General features: G+C 35.7%; 1 protein-coding gene across 10 annotated transcripts in view; it reads right to left on the bottom strand.

Moving 5' to 3' along the window:
- The window catches only part of LOC140436940 (scavenger receptor class B member 1-like), a 514,509-nt gene that overhangs the window by 59,244 nt on the left and 435,801 nt on the right, over positions 1-19,464 (bottom strand). For 9 of the 10 annotated variants that reach the window (XM_072526114.1, XM_072526115.1, XM_072526111.1 and 6 more), the window contains one exon: positions 12,651-12,851. The exons of the other annotated variant lie outside the window; for it this stretch is intronic. In XM_072526114.1, the coding sequence (XP_072382215.1) occupies positions 12,651-12,851 (201 nt within the window). The remainder of the gene's footprint in view (positions 1-12,650; positions 12,852-19,464) is intronic. 10 annotated transcript variants of the gene reach the window in all.

Raw genomic sequence — 19,464 nt, 5'->3', positions numbered from 1 at the left:
TTTTATGCAAAAATTTGACATTTTTGCATTTTTTATGCATTATATGCAAAATATGCAATTTGCATATTTACCTAAGTCTAATGATAATGTTAACAAAACTTATACTACAGCGACGTCGGATGTTATTTATGCCATAAAAGATATAATATTACAGTTAAACTAAGAAAAAAATAAAGCGTTGAGTTTAGAATCACGCTGTATATACAACAGAAGATAATAAATCAAATAGAAATAAAACGATAACAGAGGATATTTCCAATGTAGACTAGTTCATAAACTGTCTTTAACCATCCGTTAGTCGCTCTCGGTGTCACACACCGAAGACAGAATTATTCATTCGGGGGTTTACAAATAACTATTGTTTTTCTGTCGCCACTTTGTGTATCCCTCCCTATCAACCAACTTCGTGTTCCTGTACATTCTCGTTGGCCTGGGTACGGTTGTGCGAGTTTTATAGAAAATATTATATATTTTCGGTGCGAGACTCCGTAACGACTAACGGTGTGGCCATTAATTATTGGCATAACTTGCAGATCAGGTAAATATTTAGCATGTATATTGCATTTTATCGATAAGTTTTTGTTAATTCAGTTTTTGTCAAGGAAGAAGAAAGTGGAAGTAATACCTTACCGTTTACTGGAAAAGATAGAGTTACTACATGGAAAAAGGCTGTTCCACCGAGAAATGTTAAAAGAAGACAAGAAAATTACGTAGTACATTTGCCGATGTCGAGATTACCTACACGTGACTTGAAGACTCCCAGTGATATTTGGAAATATTTTTGAATAACGCTATGCTAGAAATAATTGTAAAAAGTACGAAGAAATATATTAGACTCAATGAGAAATAACTTTGTTCCCGATCGGGATGCTAGACACATTGGTATATTAGAAGTGCAGGCACTAATCGGACTGATTTATTACGTAGCACGTCTAAAAGGTAATCGTGTGAATCCAGATGAGTTTTGGAGTGGATAAATCATCATCATCTTTGGCTCGACAATCCTTTGTGGATCTTGGCCTGCTCTAAGATTCGTCGCCATTCTGTTCGGTTACTGGCAACATGTGGCCATCTTCTGATTTTTAATATCCGTAAGTCGGTTTCAACTCCATCTAACCACCTAATTCGCGGTCGGTCTTTGCTTCTTCTTCCTACAGGTGTTCCTGTGATTAGCTTTTTAGCAATCGTATTTTCTGGCATTCGTATTATGTATCCAGCCGATCTAAGTCGCTGTGTTTTAATGAACGTTATGACATCTGGCTCATCAAAGAGCTGATACAATTCAAAATTATATCATCTGCGCCACTGACCTTGGTCGTTTATAGCTCCAAATATTTTGCGGAGTATTTTACGCTCAAATATTCCCAAAAGTCTTTCATCTTTCTGCGTTAGAGTCCATGTTTCTGCTCCATATGTGAGGACCGGCCTCAGCAATGTTTTGTATATAATAATTTTAGTTCTTTGAATGTTTTTTGAGTGGAAATGCTTTTGGAGTCCATAGTATCCCTATTGGAGTGGATACAGTCTTTCCAAATATGTCACCATCGATGAAATGTTACCCGGATTTAGGGTAACATTTCGTCGTAGTGTCAATTTCGTCAATATATCCCATCAAAACCGAACAGGTACGGCATAAAAATTTTTGCATTTTCTAATGCTATAATGTTTTATACCGCTAATTTAGAGGTATATGTTGGCCAACAACCTGAAGGTCGTTTTCAAGTTAATAACAGAACTACTGGTGTTGTTCAATGGCTATGTAAATCTATTTATAATTCAGGCAGAAATCTAACAGTTGATAAATGGTTCACAAGTATCGAGTTAGTAAACAGGTTATACGAGAAGAAAATTGCAGTAGTGGGAACCATTATACAATTGCCGCTTGAGTTCACAAAACCAAATCATTCTGCAAATTCAAGTTGGTTTGGTTTTAATCAACATATTACACTAGATTCTCATATTCCTAAAAAAGTAAAAATGTAATGCTTGTATTCTTGTTACATAATGATGATGCAATTGATTATAGTAGGGGTAATAAAAATAAACCAGAAATTATCTCATTATACAATTCAACAAAAATAGAAGTCGACAAGCTCAGTGCAAACTACAACTGTTCAAGAAACACAGCGTGTGCCAATGGTTATATTTTATACCATATTGAATATATCTGGCATTAATTCAATGGTTATCTTTAATACAAACGATAACAATGAGAAACAAGTAAAACGACGTGGTTTTCTAAGAAATCCTGCAAATGAGCTTATACATTCCTATTTAAATACTATTTAATTACTAAATTTGCCAGTAAGCCTCAATGCCGAATTCACGAAATTTGTGGCATCACAGCAGATGTAACTCCTGCAATTCCAGAAAAAAATAAGATAAAGGGTCGTTGTGCATTTTGTACTACTAAAAAGAACAGTTTTACTTGCTTTTCAGGCATAAAATGCAAAAAATTCATGTGCCTTGAACATATTCATGAAATATGTCAGCTTTGCCTAAGTAAAGCTACAAAATAAAATGTCTCACTTACTAAATCAAGTGAAATGCTTACTTTATATTTTTGTTAAAAACTTATTTTTAAATAAAGTTTAAATAACTTTAAATTTACTTTTTAAAGTGAATTTAAAGTTATTTAAACTAAATATAATTTAGTTTAAATAACTTTAGTTTAATTAAATTTTAGTTAATTAAATAATATTTAATTTAATTAAAATTTAAGTAAAAATTTACATTTAATTAACTTTAAATTTTAAAGTTATTTTTTTAGTTAATGTATATTCCTTTTAACTAAAAATTACGAAGTGTTTTTTATTTCAAAAATTTTAAGAACTTTTGTTTTTACGTTTATTTTTATATCACAAATAACAATACATTTTTATACTAGTGTATTTCATTTTGTATCTATTGCTTTTCAATAAAACATTTTTATACAATACAATACAAACAATTTTATAGTAATAACTATTTTTTTTTAATTGTCGGTCTCTGACACCGTAGCGACCATGGACGTATAAGCACATACTATGTTTATTCGTCTGTGTTTGTGTCTGGGTTTATACGTCCATGGTAGCGACTCTTGGTGCTCCGTTTCACCTAGCGACTAACGGAGAGTTAATTGTAATGTGGGTTTGCCAACAGAGCGTTGAATCATAAATCAGTGATCAGTAGAGTTCGACTCGAGAAGTCGAACAGTGCAGACGCGAGTCAAGCGAAGTGTGCTTAGGTGGGGGCAACTGACCTATTGTCAACGGAGCTTTTCAGCTCTCGGTGGGTAAGACACCGAGTGTGGCATAGGCACTTGTCCTACATATTAGCGAAAAGCGGATGCGAGGTTGTTACTAGTTAAATCGTCGAGAAGCTGTTTTTATAGGCTCCTCGCGGAGGCTATAATAGCTTCGCGTTTGCGAAGAATTCGTGATCACCTCAGTGTGTCGTCAAGGATGACACTGTAAGGCCTTAACATTTGACAAGGTCGGACAGAATCGGCCCTTGCTCCTGAGGTGTGAGAAACTGGAAGAGGATCCCTACCTGAGAAATCAGGGAGTGAACAACCGCGTGGTAGCTGGGACGACACCCAGGAAAACCGACTGGCAGCGGCCAGGCGGGACGAAAAAAACAGAGTCTTCCGAGTAATAAACTCTTTAATATTTTTGAACACTAAATGTTCACTGCCGTCCGGCAATATGAGTGAAAACCTCCCCCCAAATAGTGTTGTCACACAGGTGACAACACAAGAAGCAGAAGAAGATGACAAGTCCCAGTCATCATCCCCCTCTGTCGCTAGTGCCATTGAATTATATAATAATTTTACTGCAAACTTAAACAATCCCCTGGAAGAACTACCTACATCTGATGATGACTCCTATTTGCCCGAGTCAGAAGATGACAAGAAAAGTGAAGTGGACACGGATGACAATATATCCACATCCACGGAGACAACGATGAAAGCCATCATCCTCGACGAGGTACCAAGCCCCACCGAGTCGATCGAAGCCCCGCCCACATTGGCCGAAGAGACAACTGTTGAGATGGAAGCCCCATCGAAACAAATGAAGAGACAACGGGTCCCCGGAATTAATGAAGACGAAGAAGCCAGAAAAAAAGCCAAAGAAATGGAAGCTAGAGAAAAAGCCAACGAACTGAGTAGGTCAGTCAATGCACTGACCGAACAGATAAAAGACATGAAAAAGAAGATGAAAACACGAGAGGAAAAACTTCTAGCTCAGATGAATGAGCTACGAAGGGAAAACCAAGAAAAGGATCGGGAAGTCAAAAGACTAACCGATAAAATACTAGAGTTAATGGATGCATTAACTCAACAACGAAATGAGGCAAAGCTCCTAAAAGAAAAAGAAAACAACATCCCGAAACCTCCACAAAAGGTAAAAACCAAGAATTCGGCGAAAAAAAAACGAATTCTAAAAAAGACAGAAGCAAAGAAACAATGCTTATACCCTATATAACTAATAAAGACGGTATGGAAATCGAAATAGAAGAAGATTGGCACACCGGTCCCGTCGAATGGAAAACTGTCGAAAGAAAGAACGACAAAAAATCAAGCAAGCAAAGCGCAGCGGAAAAGCAGACGCAGCTTATCCAAAAGCGCAAAGAAGAAGAAATGGACAGGACCATAAAAGCAAGACAGGAGAGACGACACGCACTTGACAACAAAAGTGAAATAACGAAAAAGGAGCTGCAACCTCCAACAAAAAAAGTTGACGACAAGAAAAAGGAGACTCAAACTCATCAAAAAAGTTGATAACAAGAGTAAGGAGTCACAACCTCCTAGCAAAAAAGTTGTAGAAGAAGCTACCCCCGAGATTGTTCACGAGGTAGTTGTCTCTACTCCTAAACAGCCAAAACCACCGGCTATAATCCTGAAATCGGTCAACGAACATCAGAAGATACTGCAGCAAGCTGCAGCAATGAAGATAATCTCGGCAAATAAATTTGCCAGATCGGGAAGGTCTATAGTGATACAAACTAAGACCAGAAAAGACTACCTACAAATGGTAAGACTTATAGAAACGTACAGTCCAGCTATAGAATTTATCGCGTATCCTATAGATACAGAGAAAATGAAGAGAGTAATAATAAGAGGATTATCGGCGAAAACAGACACCACTTTAATACTAAATGAAATAATCAGCAAATGAGTAGAGGCAACTAAGTTCGTAAATATGATCTCAAAGAAACCAGATAAGAAACCCCTCCCATGTTCCTAGTAACAATCAACGTAGAAGAGGACAGAAAAATGAAGAGCATTTCTGACCTCTGCTACATGAAGATCAGCGTAGAAGATGAGCTGAAAATAAGGAATAAAACAATCCAATGTTTCAATTGTCAAGGATATTACCACAGTTCAAAATCATGCCACTGTGGATCCAAATGTGTGAAGTGTGGAGACAATCACCTTAGTAGTGAATGCGAAAAGGACAGGTCAACAGATCCAAAATGTGCAAACTGTGAGCAAGCGCATACAGCTAACTATCGTGGATGCCCAAAAGCTCCCAAAAAGAAAGCCGCCCCACAACAACAAAGGGCAAGGCCAATTAATAACAGCAACACCAATAAAGGTGTTAGCTACGCTCAGGCTACTAAACAGCCTGAAAGCGTGACAACAGAAACACAAGCAACAAACGAAGCAGCTGCACTCATAGCCAAATTCAACGCAGATCTAAATGCCAAAATGGCACATGTCTCCAACATGTTAGAACAAATGCAACAAGTGATGACAGCCATAGGAAACATAGGTCAGAAATGTTAGCACACCAAACGGAAGATCTTCGCATTGGGTCATGGAACTCCGGCGGAATATTCAAAAAAATCAACCTTCTGGATTATATGATAAATAAATTAGAGCTCGATATCGTAGCCCTACAAGAAACCAAATTAGTGGAAAGAAAGAAAACAAAATTTCCTGGCTACGATATCTATAGGACGGATCACAGAGCACTATCAGGAGGAACAGCCATACTTGTGAAAAAAGAAAGCGAACACGAACACATCCCAACACCAGATGGACTGGTCACAATGGAAGCCACACTTATAAGACTAAAAGCCAACAACGAAACATTAAAAATAGTGTCTGCATATGTCAGACCTAATGAACCGATCCTAGACGAAGATTTGAGCCTAATATTAAACTCAGAAGAGCAAACAATAATAATAGGAGACCTTAATGCGAGATCTCCCAATTGGTTTGATAGGATGACCAACAACAACGGAAGACGACTATGCAACCATCTTGAAAATAGACCAAATACGTACGTAATCGGACCAACAGAGCCGACCTGTTTTCACGGACAACTCCCTACTTACCTAGACATTGCAATCCTACACAACGTGGGTCAACAATACGAGATACACTCTCTAAACGAAGGCGATTCGACACACAACCTAATCGTCCTGACCCTGGGCGCAATAGAAACAAACTATTTGCAGCCCCACAACAGGAAAAAGAAAAGTTGGCCAAACTACAGAAGAATTGTGAGCGAGAATATCGGTAATATCCCCACAATTAACAACATTACAGAATTAGAGGACAGCGTAATAAAACTATCGATGCCAGCTCCAAAACCGAAGCAATAACTAGACAGAAAGGAAGATTTAGGGACATAAGTATAGAACTTAAAAACCTAATCAAGCAGAAAAATCGGAAAAGAAGAAGAGCCTACCGAACAAGAACGGTAGAAGACAAAAGGATTGCAAATGAGCTAGACAGAGAAGTGAAGAAACAACTTCAAAACCACAGAAATGAAAGCTGGGACTCCTATATCAAAGAGTTAAATCCAAACAAATCCGCCTTCTGGAAATTATCAAAAATCCTCCGAAAAGACAAGAAACCCATACCCCCTCTACATGGAGTAAACGGGATTGTCCACACAGAAATCGAAAAAGCAGAAGTCCTAAAGGACGAATTAGAAAGGGCGTGTAGGAACAACGAACACCCCAACGAAGACATAGATTTCGAAGAAGAGGTAGAGAGGACAGCAAGAAGATTAAAAAGGACAAAAGGCAGAATAGGGATAATACACTCATCTCCCGAAGAAATAAAAGAACTCATAAAGCAGACAAACGCCAAAAAAGCCCCAGGACCCGACAGCATCACAAACAGGGCGCTGCAAAACCTACCTACAAAAGCTATTGTTTACATTACCAACATCATAAATAATATGCTCAAACTACGATATTTTCCAGACAGATGGAAGGAAGCTCATATAATAATGATTGCTAAGCCAGGGAAAAATGGCACATTTCCACAAAATTACAGGCCAATCAGCTTACTATCATCAATAAGCAAGATTGCGGAAAGAGTAATTCTAAAAAGACTTAACGAAGAGTCTCAATCATTACACACCATACCAGAAGCTCAATTCGGTTTCAGAAGCGAACATTCCTGTGAATTACAGGTACTAAGACTTACAGAATTCATAACTGTAGGATTTAACGAAAAAGCATACACAGCAACCGCATTTCTGGACGTTAGTAAAGCATTTGACAGAGTCTGGCACAAAGAACTCATTTACAAAATGAATTCATTGGGATACAGCGAGGCGATGACATGTCTCCTTGCGTCATACCTTGCTAACAGAAGGTTAGAACTCTGGAAGCGGGTGTGCCTCAGGGTGCTGTGCTATCGCCGTACCTGTATACCATCTATACGGCCGACACGCCAACAGAACCCGGATCTCTGTTAAGTGTTTACGCAGACGATACAGCAATAGCGGTTAGCTGGAGAAACCCGGATCATGCAGCTAATCATCTGCAAAGAGCACTAAATAGATTCCAACGATGGTGCATAAAATGGAAAATAGCCTTAAACCCGGACAAAACTCAGGCTGTAATGTTTAGTCACAGAAGAAGTGTACCAAACCGTAAAATCACGATAGGCAACACTCCAGTAAAATGGACCAACCAGGCAAGATACCTAGGAGTGTTACTCGACAAGAAACTAACATTCACGGAACATATCAACCAACAACCATACAAAGCCAAAGCGCTGAAAAGTCAGCTCTCAACGCTCATAGGAAGAAGAAGTAAATTAAGATTCAAAACTAAAATCAGGGTTGCAAACAGCATCATCATGCCAGTCTTAACGTACGCCTCAGCTGCGTGGGGACATACCTGCAAGTCGAATAGGATGAAGATTCAGAGATCTCAAAATCAAAAATACCGAAATACGTACCTCTAAGATACGCATCAGCGGACTAGGCCCCTAAGGCAGATCAGGTGAATGCTGATCTTCACGCGAAATCCGAGCACTGAGGTCATGTGCGGCATACATGGGCTCAGCGGCCGGACCCTTTTATTTTGCCAAATCGGCGGCTGAGTGACCGAGCACACACTCTTTTCCGAACATCGTCAGCCAAGGCTGGCGGCTCTATGGTCGGAACACACGCTTTTTTCTTTTTATTTTAGGGACTCAAGTCACGAAGTCATGATAGAATAACTTCAATAGAGTCAGTAATGTAAATAGGGAGAAAAGCCTAGATGTGGCTACCCCTACAGTTAGGTGGCATAAACACAGTCATTAAAAACAGAGAGTGTTCCATTACCCAGGACACCTTAAGTAACTTTCAGATCATAAGCCTCCTCACGTAAGTCACACAATGAGGAGGGGTGGTGGAAAAACCTGGGAGTCAGAGGGGGCCACTTCGACTAGCGAAGTGTGACCGGTTTGATCTTCGGACATGCGGATCCCATTCTTATATTGGTATACACATGTTCCTAGGGGCAGGGTTGATCACTGCGTCTGTGTGTGTACAGAGCGTTGATATTAATGGTTTGAAGTACTGTGTATAATATAGTTAGGTGATATATGGAAAAAATAAAAGTGTGAGTTTTTTAAATTTTAAGTCATAATATAATGTATGTTTCCATGTAACAAGAATATATAATTTTATAATTTTTCTAATATAATTTACGTAATTATCCCAGGTTGCTCTGTTTAGTTCAGTATTGTATTTCAACTTCTTCTACCATAAGAGTGAAATAGATATTTATTAATAAAATTTATTTGATAAATTGGTTGCCCAAGTGAGTCGATTTCAAACAAGGTTGTAGAAGTAAATTACCTACTTACTCACAATCTATTTATTTAGCTTGCGACGACCGTTTTTGACCACTACAGTTTTCTGGTCATCATCAGGTCACCGATAAATTACAATTTTAAAATGCTGAAACAATTACATATTGTAACTCGAACAAGTTAAAAATTAGGTATGATGCAAAAAGTGCCAATATTACTTATGTTTGTTAATAGGGAAAATATTTTTTAATAAAAAGTACATTAAAATAAAATAGATAGTACTCTTACATTCCTATACAAGGTTTGTTGTTAGGATCATTATCATTAACTTGTATGCGTCCACTGCTGGGCATAGGTCTCCCTCAGCTCTTTCGATCTGTCTCTGTCTTTTGCGGCTTACATCCAGTTATTGCTAACACGCTTCAGGCCATCTGTTCATCTAGTTGGTGAGCATCCTCTGCTTCGTATTGCTTCTTGCCTTGATCTCCACTCTAAAATATGTTATGTCTGATAATCTGGCGACGTGTCCTGCCCAATTCCATTTTAACGACGCGATTTTTTAGATAGCGTCTGTTTTATTTTTTTTGTATGACGTATTTCTTTGTTTGGAATTCGGTCTCTCAGAGAGACACCCAACATCTGCCGCTCCATAGCCATCTGAGTCACGCGAATCTTATTAACTACCTTTTTTGTGAGTGGTAATGTTTCCGCTCCATAAGTGAGTGTAGGTAACAAACATTGGTCAAAGATTTTTCTTGTGATGCATACGGGTAGATCCAATTTAAATACATAGTTTAATTTACCACACGCTGACCAGGCTAATCCTATGCGACGTGGGAGCTCACATGTCTAGTTATCTCTGTCCAACCGAATTTTATGTCCTAGTCATTTATACGATGTAGTTTGCACAATATTTCTTCCATCAACAGCAATATTTCTATTTAGCACCAGATTAATCATTATTTGCGTCTTCTTTATATTAATCTTCAGTCCGACCTCCAAGAAAGCGGGATATAACTTTTCAAACATTATTATTGCATCATCCATACAATCGGCTATAAGGCTATTTGCCATCTGCAAATCTCAAATGACTGAGCTTCTCTCCATTTATGTTGATACCATGCTCGTTCAGATGCGCCTTTTTACAAGTATGTTCTAAAAGCGTCGTGAATAGCATTGGAAAAACTGTGTCTCCTTACCGTACTCCTCGCTGTATACAGAATTTATTTGTTTCTTGTTCAGATAGTCTTCTTACGCTACCTGTGGCATTTTGGTAGATATATTTGATTATGTAGTCTAGCGATGGTCTATTCGCCATTCTGTCAATGATTTTAACATTTTCTGATAGCTTATGGTATCGAATGCTTTCTCGTAGTCAACAAATATCAGTGCCAATGGTTTGTTGTATTCTCCAGATATATCAGATATATCTGTTGTATATCTCTATAATTTTTGTGAAAAGTTTATATTGTGAAAGCAAACTGATAGGACGGTAATTTTTTAAATCCAAAATCTTGGCCAAAGCCTGGATCATTTTATTTCCACCTAGTTTGATCGCTTCGATCACTACTCTGTCATCGCCAGGGGTTTTGTTATTTTTTATTTCTAAAAGGTGCAGTTTTGATTTCGCATGGAGTTATTTCTGACATTAATTCTGATCCCTGGTTCGCCATTTTGGACAGGGGCTGATCTTGCCTTTCGTCGGTGCTCTCACACATTTCGCGATAAAAGGATTCGACAACCTCAAGGATTTTGGTTCTATCAGTAGTAATGTTTTCATCTTTGTTTTTTTATTTAGTACATAATTTTATTGTCTATATTCGTATTTCGCCTCAAAACTTTTAAACTTTTGTCTTCTTGAATTATTTTAGTTATTACTCTTATATTGTTTTCTCTTACGTCTTTTCGAATTGACCGGTGGATATCTTTATTTAATTTATTCATTGTTGTGCAGTTGGAGCCTTATTTTTCCGTCAGCTGTCTTGTTTTACCTATTAGCTCTTTGGTATTTTGGCATAGTTTTTCTTTATGGGTCAGAACGGTCGGGTAGCACTCCCTTTCCGTTTCTTTTAGAGCCTTCATTATGCCATAATTTGCTTGATCTACATCTTCTATTTCATCTTGCTAGTCTTGTATGTCTGGTTGGTGTATCCTAATACAGGTCGTTGTTTTCTGGTGGAATCCATTTTTTTTTCTTGTTTTTAGGATTATCTTTGTTCTTTTCAAATTGACATTTAATAGTATCTTTGCTCGGATTAATCTGTGGTCGCTTTCTATTGAAAATTTGTTGAGTACTTCAATGTCTTTGATTATTTCTTTTCTGTTTGTTATGATATAATTTATTTCATTTTTGACACTGCCATCTGGGCTGATCCACGTCCATTTACACTGAGGCTTTTTATATAAAAAAAAAGAGTTAATCACGAATAAATTTTTTTGGTGTAAGAAGTTCAGTAGTCTTTGCCCTCGTACATTTTTTTCGCCATAGCCATACTTACTCATTGCTACTTCTGCATCATCTTAGTTAAACCCTATTTTCGCATTAAAGTCGCCAGTAGTTATTGTGTAATATGCTGTTGTGGCATGTAACGCTGTTTCTAGGTCCTCATAAAATTTTTCAATTTCTTGTAGTAATATAGTAATTTCTTGTAGTAATATAATAATCCAGACATAATATGTCTGGATTACCTTAAGGTTACATCTTGCATTTAGTTTGAAGATGAGATATACAATCCTGGGGCTTATGCTAATAAGTTCAACTATTTTTTGTATGTGCTTTCTATGTATAATGAGTCCTACTCCACCATTTGAAGTGTCATCTTCACCTCTAATATGAAATACGTGTCCTGATTTAAGAGTAATTTGGGCTTCTTCTCTTCGTCTTATTTCACTAAGGCCGATTATGTTCCATTTTATATTTTTCAGCTCTTCCTCCAGTTCCATCATCTTCTTGTCTGATATAAGAGTCCTAACATTGTATGAAGTAATATGCATTTGTCGCTTTTTGTAGTAGCCTAATTTTTTTCGGGGACTCTTAGCACTCTTTGCACCAATCCTGTTTCAACCGCTACCTTGGTTGGGGGTGTAAAGTAGATCTCTCCACTGCCGGGATCGCAGACACGTATCCACCCACTACCCCGTTGTTAGGATGGCGTGTATGAAACACTCATTTATATTAAAGTTTTGTATATAGGTGTTTAGCTTATTCTACATCGACCTGCAAGGGATGTATCTTGAGGAGAATGTCTAGAAGCTACCTTGTGTTTTGATTGGCACTTTTTGCAACATACCTGATAAAAGGGTTTTCAACTTATATCAACATACTCAAATTACAATATGTAATTGTTTTGGCATTTTAAAATTCTACTTTACCGATGACCTGATAATGACCAGAAAACTGTAGTACAACAACAGTTAAATAAATAAATTATGAGTAAGTCTGTAATATAGTTCTACAACCTTGTTTGATAACATTCATATTCAGGAAGTTATCGAACTTTGTCGTAAGACAGCTACATCCAATATTTATAACGTATTACCAACTATTTTTAAAAATCATTAGAGATAATATAGCACTATTTGTATAATGCAAAGCTTTAACTATAAGTATACTTACTCGATGTAAAATGCCAACATTTTTGGATGGCACTAAAAAAGGTGCTATCTTCTGAGATGTATCTAGAATGGGATCTGTCATATTCCATAAAAAGTTGTGAACAGTGTTGGTTTTAAAAAGCTCTGATTTCAACGATCTCATCATCAAATTTAAGCCGACTCTAACGAAAAATGTTGCGTCGTACAAGTACGAAGCAGTAAACTAAAATAAAAAAAAAACATTAATTAAAACGTTATAAGCATATTTAAAAAGAACTAAGAACAACGTACTTTATTTCTGTCGTGTATTTGTAGGTTAATCGAATTATCATTTTTATCTTTCCCTTTATCCTTCCACGGAGTTGGCTATCCTAATTTAATTTCTCCTAATGTTTCTATCTTCAGATATATTATTTAAATTAATTCCTTTACGTATATATCTAGTCTAATAGTGTTCACAATGTCTTTTTTGGCTGGATTTCTATTTTCAAAAATTTTATACTCAAAGATCTTTGTGTTTATTTTATTTTTATCTTGCTCTCTCCCATTCTTTCCTTTCAGATACAACCCCACCAACCGCCTGCATCTCTATACAGTTTTTATATATCTTCATATAATTTTACCATACAAAGTTAGTTACTTTATGTATAGCAGTAGCTCTGTCATCATATGAAGAGTCAAGTTATTTTGTTTTTGTCCTACTAAGTTTTCGATTTTTTTTTAGGGCGTCTGCGTCTGCGTCTGTCCACTGTCATTAGAAACTAATAACTTTATATAATTACTACTGAATATATATTTTTCATATCACTGGTCTAGAAAAACCCGACAAGTCACATAATTTGCAATATTAAGATTTATACGTCGTTCTACTCGTAATCTAACACCCTACCAATTAGTGTATAGTTTTAATGTTAAAGTTGACATATTATACAGAATTTTCAGAATAGAAAACAAGCTCTAGATGCAAAACTTGACATATCTTGTAACGAGTCCGTTACTTAAATAATCGTTTACCTTCTTTTTGTGACTGGAATCTTTTAATTTAATTCTAAATTAAATTCATATTGAAATATTCTTAAACTAAATATTTAAATAACTCCCAGTAAATTTAATTTTCTGAGGTTGGCATTAAACTGCGCCCTCAGTGGTGAAATTCTGAAAATACATCCAACCGACAGCTTGTAAAATCACTTGTTAACTGGATGTGATTGAAGAAACATCGATTCAATCAGGGTAGTTGCGGCTGGGAGTGGCACATTTTTCCCGAATTTAGTTTTATTAGAAGTTAATTTTTTATGTGAAGAGCTGTTATTTTAGAAGAAACCATTTGAGTTATTTTGTTGTTTTGTACGAGGATATTTTCAGTTGGATCACCCTAGCCGGTAAGATAACATTACAAATAAATTATAAGGAAAAATCCTTCATATCATCCGCCATTGTTAATAAAATTCAGACCTATTTTAATTTCGTCTTTGATAGGTATTTCATATATTTTATACATGTTATATTTCACCTTATTTCATTAAGGAAAAGTTTTATACCTAAATAAATTATAAGTATTAGATTCTATATCTATCTCAAATTTTTATTTCCTTTCAAGAGTTAAAGCAAACAATTATTTATTTCAATTTCATACCGTTTAAACCGGCTAATATTTCTTTTTTCCTATTCTATAATATATAAAGATCATGTTTTCCGTTAAAATTATCTATTTAATATATCCATACATTATAAAAACATTGTCACACCATTCGAAGGTCACTATTTACCGAAAACCATTAAGGTTTTTATTTCAATTAAGGTCACTTGCTGACATTTTTTGTATCGCCTTTCAAGATTGATAACCCTTGTGTTTTTCCTTACCTTTTGTATGTACAAAAACATGGAGTAACACAATTATTCCTTTTAGCCTACTCAAGAATCCAGTTACAAGTCAGGGGAAGAATTTTTTTTAGTTTTGGGGTTATCCTTACTTAGGACAAGGGGAAGAAATTCAAGTTGGTTTTTTATGGGAAATTAAGAAGAATTTTAAATTGAATTATTTGTCCAATAGTACCTGATCCAGGGAATACAGGTTTGGTATCTTGTTACCACCTGAGTCCAGTTCTCCACCGGATCATCTTCGAGGGAAACCGGCAGGAAGAACTGACTTATTTTTGTTTATCATTCAATTACTTTAAATAACTTTCGCTATGTCCTCTTCAAGGTTTTAACTTTTGGTTCTATTTTTAATAACAAAAAACTATCCTTAATAATAAATATCTTCAATTTAAAAAAAAAACATTAATCTTTGTAACTTAATTTAATTATTTATTGTCTACCAAGGGATAAGGTTATAACTCTCCCTTGAATTTCTCTTTGTTAGGTTATTGTGTGCACACATATCCCGGAGAATTTTTACTTAAAAACCTAAACAATTTTTGAACGAAAACTAACTATTAGTGAGTAGTATATATTTATATTTATTATTTATACATTATTATTGGATATAATCTTTGTCACAATTTGAAATTTTAAGGGGAATATCAGGGGGTAAATTGTTTTATAATTATATTCAGGGATTTTACTGTAAATATAGCTATAGTTAACTGTATATAAGAGGTGGTGGTTTAGTATATAAGCATTTAAAATAGTTTGTACCTAAGTTTGGTAATTATTAAAGGTGTGGTTAAAATTTAATATTTCAATTAGTACCTATCTTTCATATTTCAGCAATACAAGATATTTTGGAAGAAAACATTTAACTTCCTGGCGCCCAAGCATTCACTAGTGCAACTTTTACTTTTCGTCTGTTTATTTCTTGGTGGTTTTCTTGTCATTAGTTCTTATATCTTACGGTCTCTGTAGGGCATGCAAATTGGCCGAATCCTTCTTTGAGTGTCAAGTGGTCATTCTCCTGCATAGTCGCTAGCCAACACTTAATTCTGCTATAATTTAAAATTCATATTTACTCTTTATTTATTTCTTCTACATAATTTATTTCTATCTAATCCCTTCCATCTTCTGTTATTCCACATATTAGTTCGTTGGTGTATCAAGGTACATTTTAGAGTTTACCCTTTTGCTACACTGGATAGCGTCACCCAGACTCCTCTAGCACAATTTTTGTTACCATAACATATTTTTGTTACATTGGCGAGCCCAACGTGGTGCCTATTTTCAGTTCAGACCGTACATTCTGTAGTATATTTCTCTGTGCAAAATATTCTTTATTATTTCTAATTTGTTCCTGTTGCTCTTTGTTCAAATTTTTTTTAACTTCTTTATTTATTATTTTTCCTTATTAGATTTACATTTATAGGTATACTTGTATTGCTGTAGGTTACTTACATTCATATTTAAACCCTCACCTTTTAATCTCATTGTGTGCAGTTAACAAGTTATTTTACTATTATTGAACTATAAAATTTAATAATTTAGATATTACTATTTTTATATATATATATATATATATATATATATATATATATATATATATATATATATATATTAGCCAATATTGGTGGGTTTTTTATATTCAATTATTTGTTAACCATATACTTGTTGAAACCATTGTGTGTTGCTTCAAGGATTCAACTTTAAATATTTAACTTAACTTTACTTAATTCTTTTTAAACACTTAATTATATATAGATATATATTTTTTGGATAACTTTAGTTCCTTGGATTGATTTTGTGGTGTGTTGGTACATATATATTCATATTTTTTTTGAAAACTTTAGATTATTCTTCGATTGACTTTGTGGTGTGTTAGTACATTATTTCTTTTGTCTATCCTATCTAGTCATCTATTATTTTTTTTTGTTTTCATAATGTCTGCATTTAAGGTAGAACATTTGTTAGTGAAGGAATTGGATTACGAGTTGAGGATTAGGGACATCAATATTGATGAGTCTTCCAATGTGGATTTAAAACGCAAACTATTGCGTGGAGCTTTAAGGCAAGAAGAAGGAAACAGAAGCTTTCGACAAATTTCTGCCACAAGTATTCCTTTTCTAGAGCAGCAAGAAGAGATTGATGAGACTGTGGATGATTTGGCTAAAAGGATATCCGATTTTAGAGGGACTGTCCAAGATAGCCTATACTCCAGGCTGATATCACGTCTAGCGCATGTCTCAGGCCGTGTTCATTTATTGTCGTGTTCGAATGAGGAGCAGCAATCTTATAAACGCTCAATTTCAATCCGAATTCTTAGCCTAGAGGGTGAACTTGATTCACGAGTAAATCCAATTGCTACTTCAACTCCTATTTCTTCTGTCCAAGCAGCTAACTCATTTCTACACCCCAAACCTGTTCAGATACATAAATGGGGCATTACATTTTCTGGTGAAGGTCATTATGACCAAGTAATTTCTTTTTTGGATAGGGTGGAATGTCTTCGAGTATCGAGAGGAGTAAGTGAAGATGATCTTTTTGCAGCTTCTGCTGAATTGTTTACAGGTACAGCTTTTACGTGGTTTAGAAACAACCGCAATAATTTTTCTAATTGGTCTGATTTGGCTCAGAAACTTAAATCTGATTTTCTTCCATATTCATTTCAAGATGACCTTCTAGACCAAATCAAAAATCGTAGACAGAAGCCAAATGAGTCTGTTACGATGTTTATTAATAACATTTTGGGTATGTGTAGTCGCCTTGAGACTCCTCTAACAGATTCTGCAAAAATTAAGATTATTCTGAAATGTCTATTGCCTTTTTATCACCAACAATTAGCTTTAGTAGACATCACCAGTATAGCAGACATCACCGAGAAATGTAAACGTTTGGAGGAAACTTTATCTTGGTTTTCTCAACCTCCCACCACTTCCAAACACTCTTCTGACTCTTTCGGTCACCAAAATCCTTTTAGACACCGTTCTTGGCAATCTAAGGGCCCTGAGCGTAATATCTCAGTTGTAAGTTCTGTAGTGTGCTTGAATTGTCGTGAGTCTGGCCATACTTTTTATGATTGCGGCATCCCTCGTACCCGTATTTTCTGCCACGGTTGTGGTAAAGAAAATACCCTTAAACGCAATTGTTTTAGGTGTTCGGGAAACGAACGATCGGAGGTCCGTCCCCTGAGCGTTTCTCCGTCCACACCCCCATCAGGGAATCAAACCGTTACATCAAACGAAATCACTGGTCCAACCACGTCAAACCACCCAAACCCACCTTCCAGTCGGAAAGGGAAAGGGGTTGTTCAAAAAAAAACCAACACACACCACACCAAGTCACTCCAAGAAGTAACTTCACAATATAATACATTTGATTTACATAGATTATCTTCCCCAAATATCTTCCCAAATTTTAGTAATAAACATAATAGTAGCAGTGTAGTAGTTCCAGTATCTATACCAGAGTCTACCACAATTCAGGAGGATTCTTTTATTTCTGATTCTTCTTGTTTGCCTATTGCATCCTCTGATTGTGTAGGTAGAGATAATAAGTTTAGTTTAGTACCATTTAAAATTTTTGATTAATCAGATAATAATTGTTTTGATTTGAATTCGTTATTAGTGAGAAAACATAATGATAATAGACCTTATCTTCCTATTAAGATTCTAGGACAATCTTGCTTAGCTCTTTTAGATAGTGGCTCGAACATTTCTGTGATAGGTTCACATTCATTAGCTTTACTGAAAAATGCTGAGGTTTCCATTAAGCCCATTTCTTCTCTGCAAGTGTCTACTGCAGATTGTACAGTTCAGTCTATTACAGGCAAATTTGAAACCGAAATCACAGTAGCAGATTTATGTAAGCAAATTACATTCTATATCATTCCTTCAGTTCAGAATTCCATAATTTTAGGTATGGATTTCTTAAATGTTTTTAATAGCACACTAAATTGCTCAAATTTTTCCTTTTCTATTTCTCAATTTAATCTATCTTTACTTAGTGCTATTCAGGATTTTACTAGTTTATCTAGTTCCGAACAAAGGCAATTAGAGAATATGATCTCTAAATTTATAACTCTTTCGTCGAAAGACAAGTTAGGTCGTACATCCTTAATATCTCACACTATCGAGGTGGGAGATACCACACCTTTTCGACAATATTAGTATCCTATTCCTCAGGCTTGGCAAGTTGACTTGGAAAAGGAAATTGATTCCATGTTAGAGTTGAAGATCATTAAACCTTCCACGTCTTCTTACTGTAGTCCTTTGTGGTTAACCAAGAAAAAGGATGGATCTTTTAGGGTTTGCTTTGATGGTCGAAAGTTGAATAATATTACTACAAATCGGAATGCTTATCCTATTCCCCGAATAGACGTCATTCTAAGTAAACTCCAGAATGCTAGGTATATTTCTTCTATCGATCTATCTAAAGCTTTTTTACAGATTCCTTTGAGTGAGGAAAGTAAAAAGTATACAGCTTTTGCAGTTAGTGGGAAAGGATTATTTCAGTTTGTCACTATGCCTTTTGGTCTTGTTTCAGCTCCTCAGACAATGTGTCGTCTGATGGACTTAGTCATTGGTCCTCAGTTAGAGCCCTATGTTTTTTATTATTTAGATGACATTTTGGTTGTCACTCCTAATTTTTCTCTTCATATGGAAATTTTGGATAAGTTGTTTTTACGTCTCAAAGAGGCTAATTTAACTATTAACTTAGATAAATGTCAGTTTTGTCGTCCTAGTCTTAAATTTTTAGGATATGTAGTCGATAGTAAAGGTTTAAGGACTGACCCTGATAAAGTTACAGCTATTAAAGATTTTCCTATACCTAAGACTACTACTCAAGTCCGTAGGATATTAGGCATGTGTGGATATTATCGTCGGTTTGTGCCGTCTTATTCTACTTTGTTGTCTCCACTTACAGATCTCCTTAAAAATAGGAAAAAAGGCCAAACTATTACATGG

This window comes from Diabrotica undecimpunctata, chromosome 3 (assembly GCF_040954645.1).
Source record: "Diabrotica undecimpunctata isolate CICGRU chromosome 3, icDiaUnde3, whole genome shotgun sequence".
Classification (NCBI taxonomy): Eukaryota; Metazoa; Arthropoda; class Insecta; order Coleoptera; family Chrysomelidae; genus Diabrotica; species Diabrotica undecimpunctata.
The sequence above is the reverse complement of the archived record's forward strand: the minus strand, read 5'-3'. Positions and strand labels throughout refer to the sequence as shown.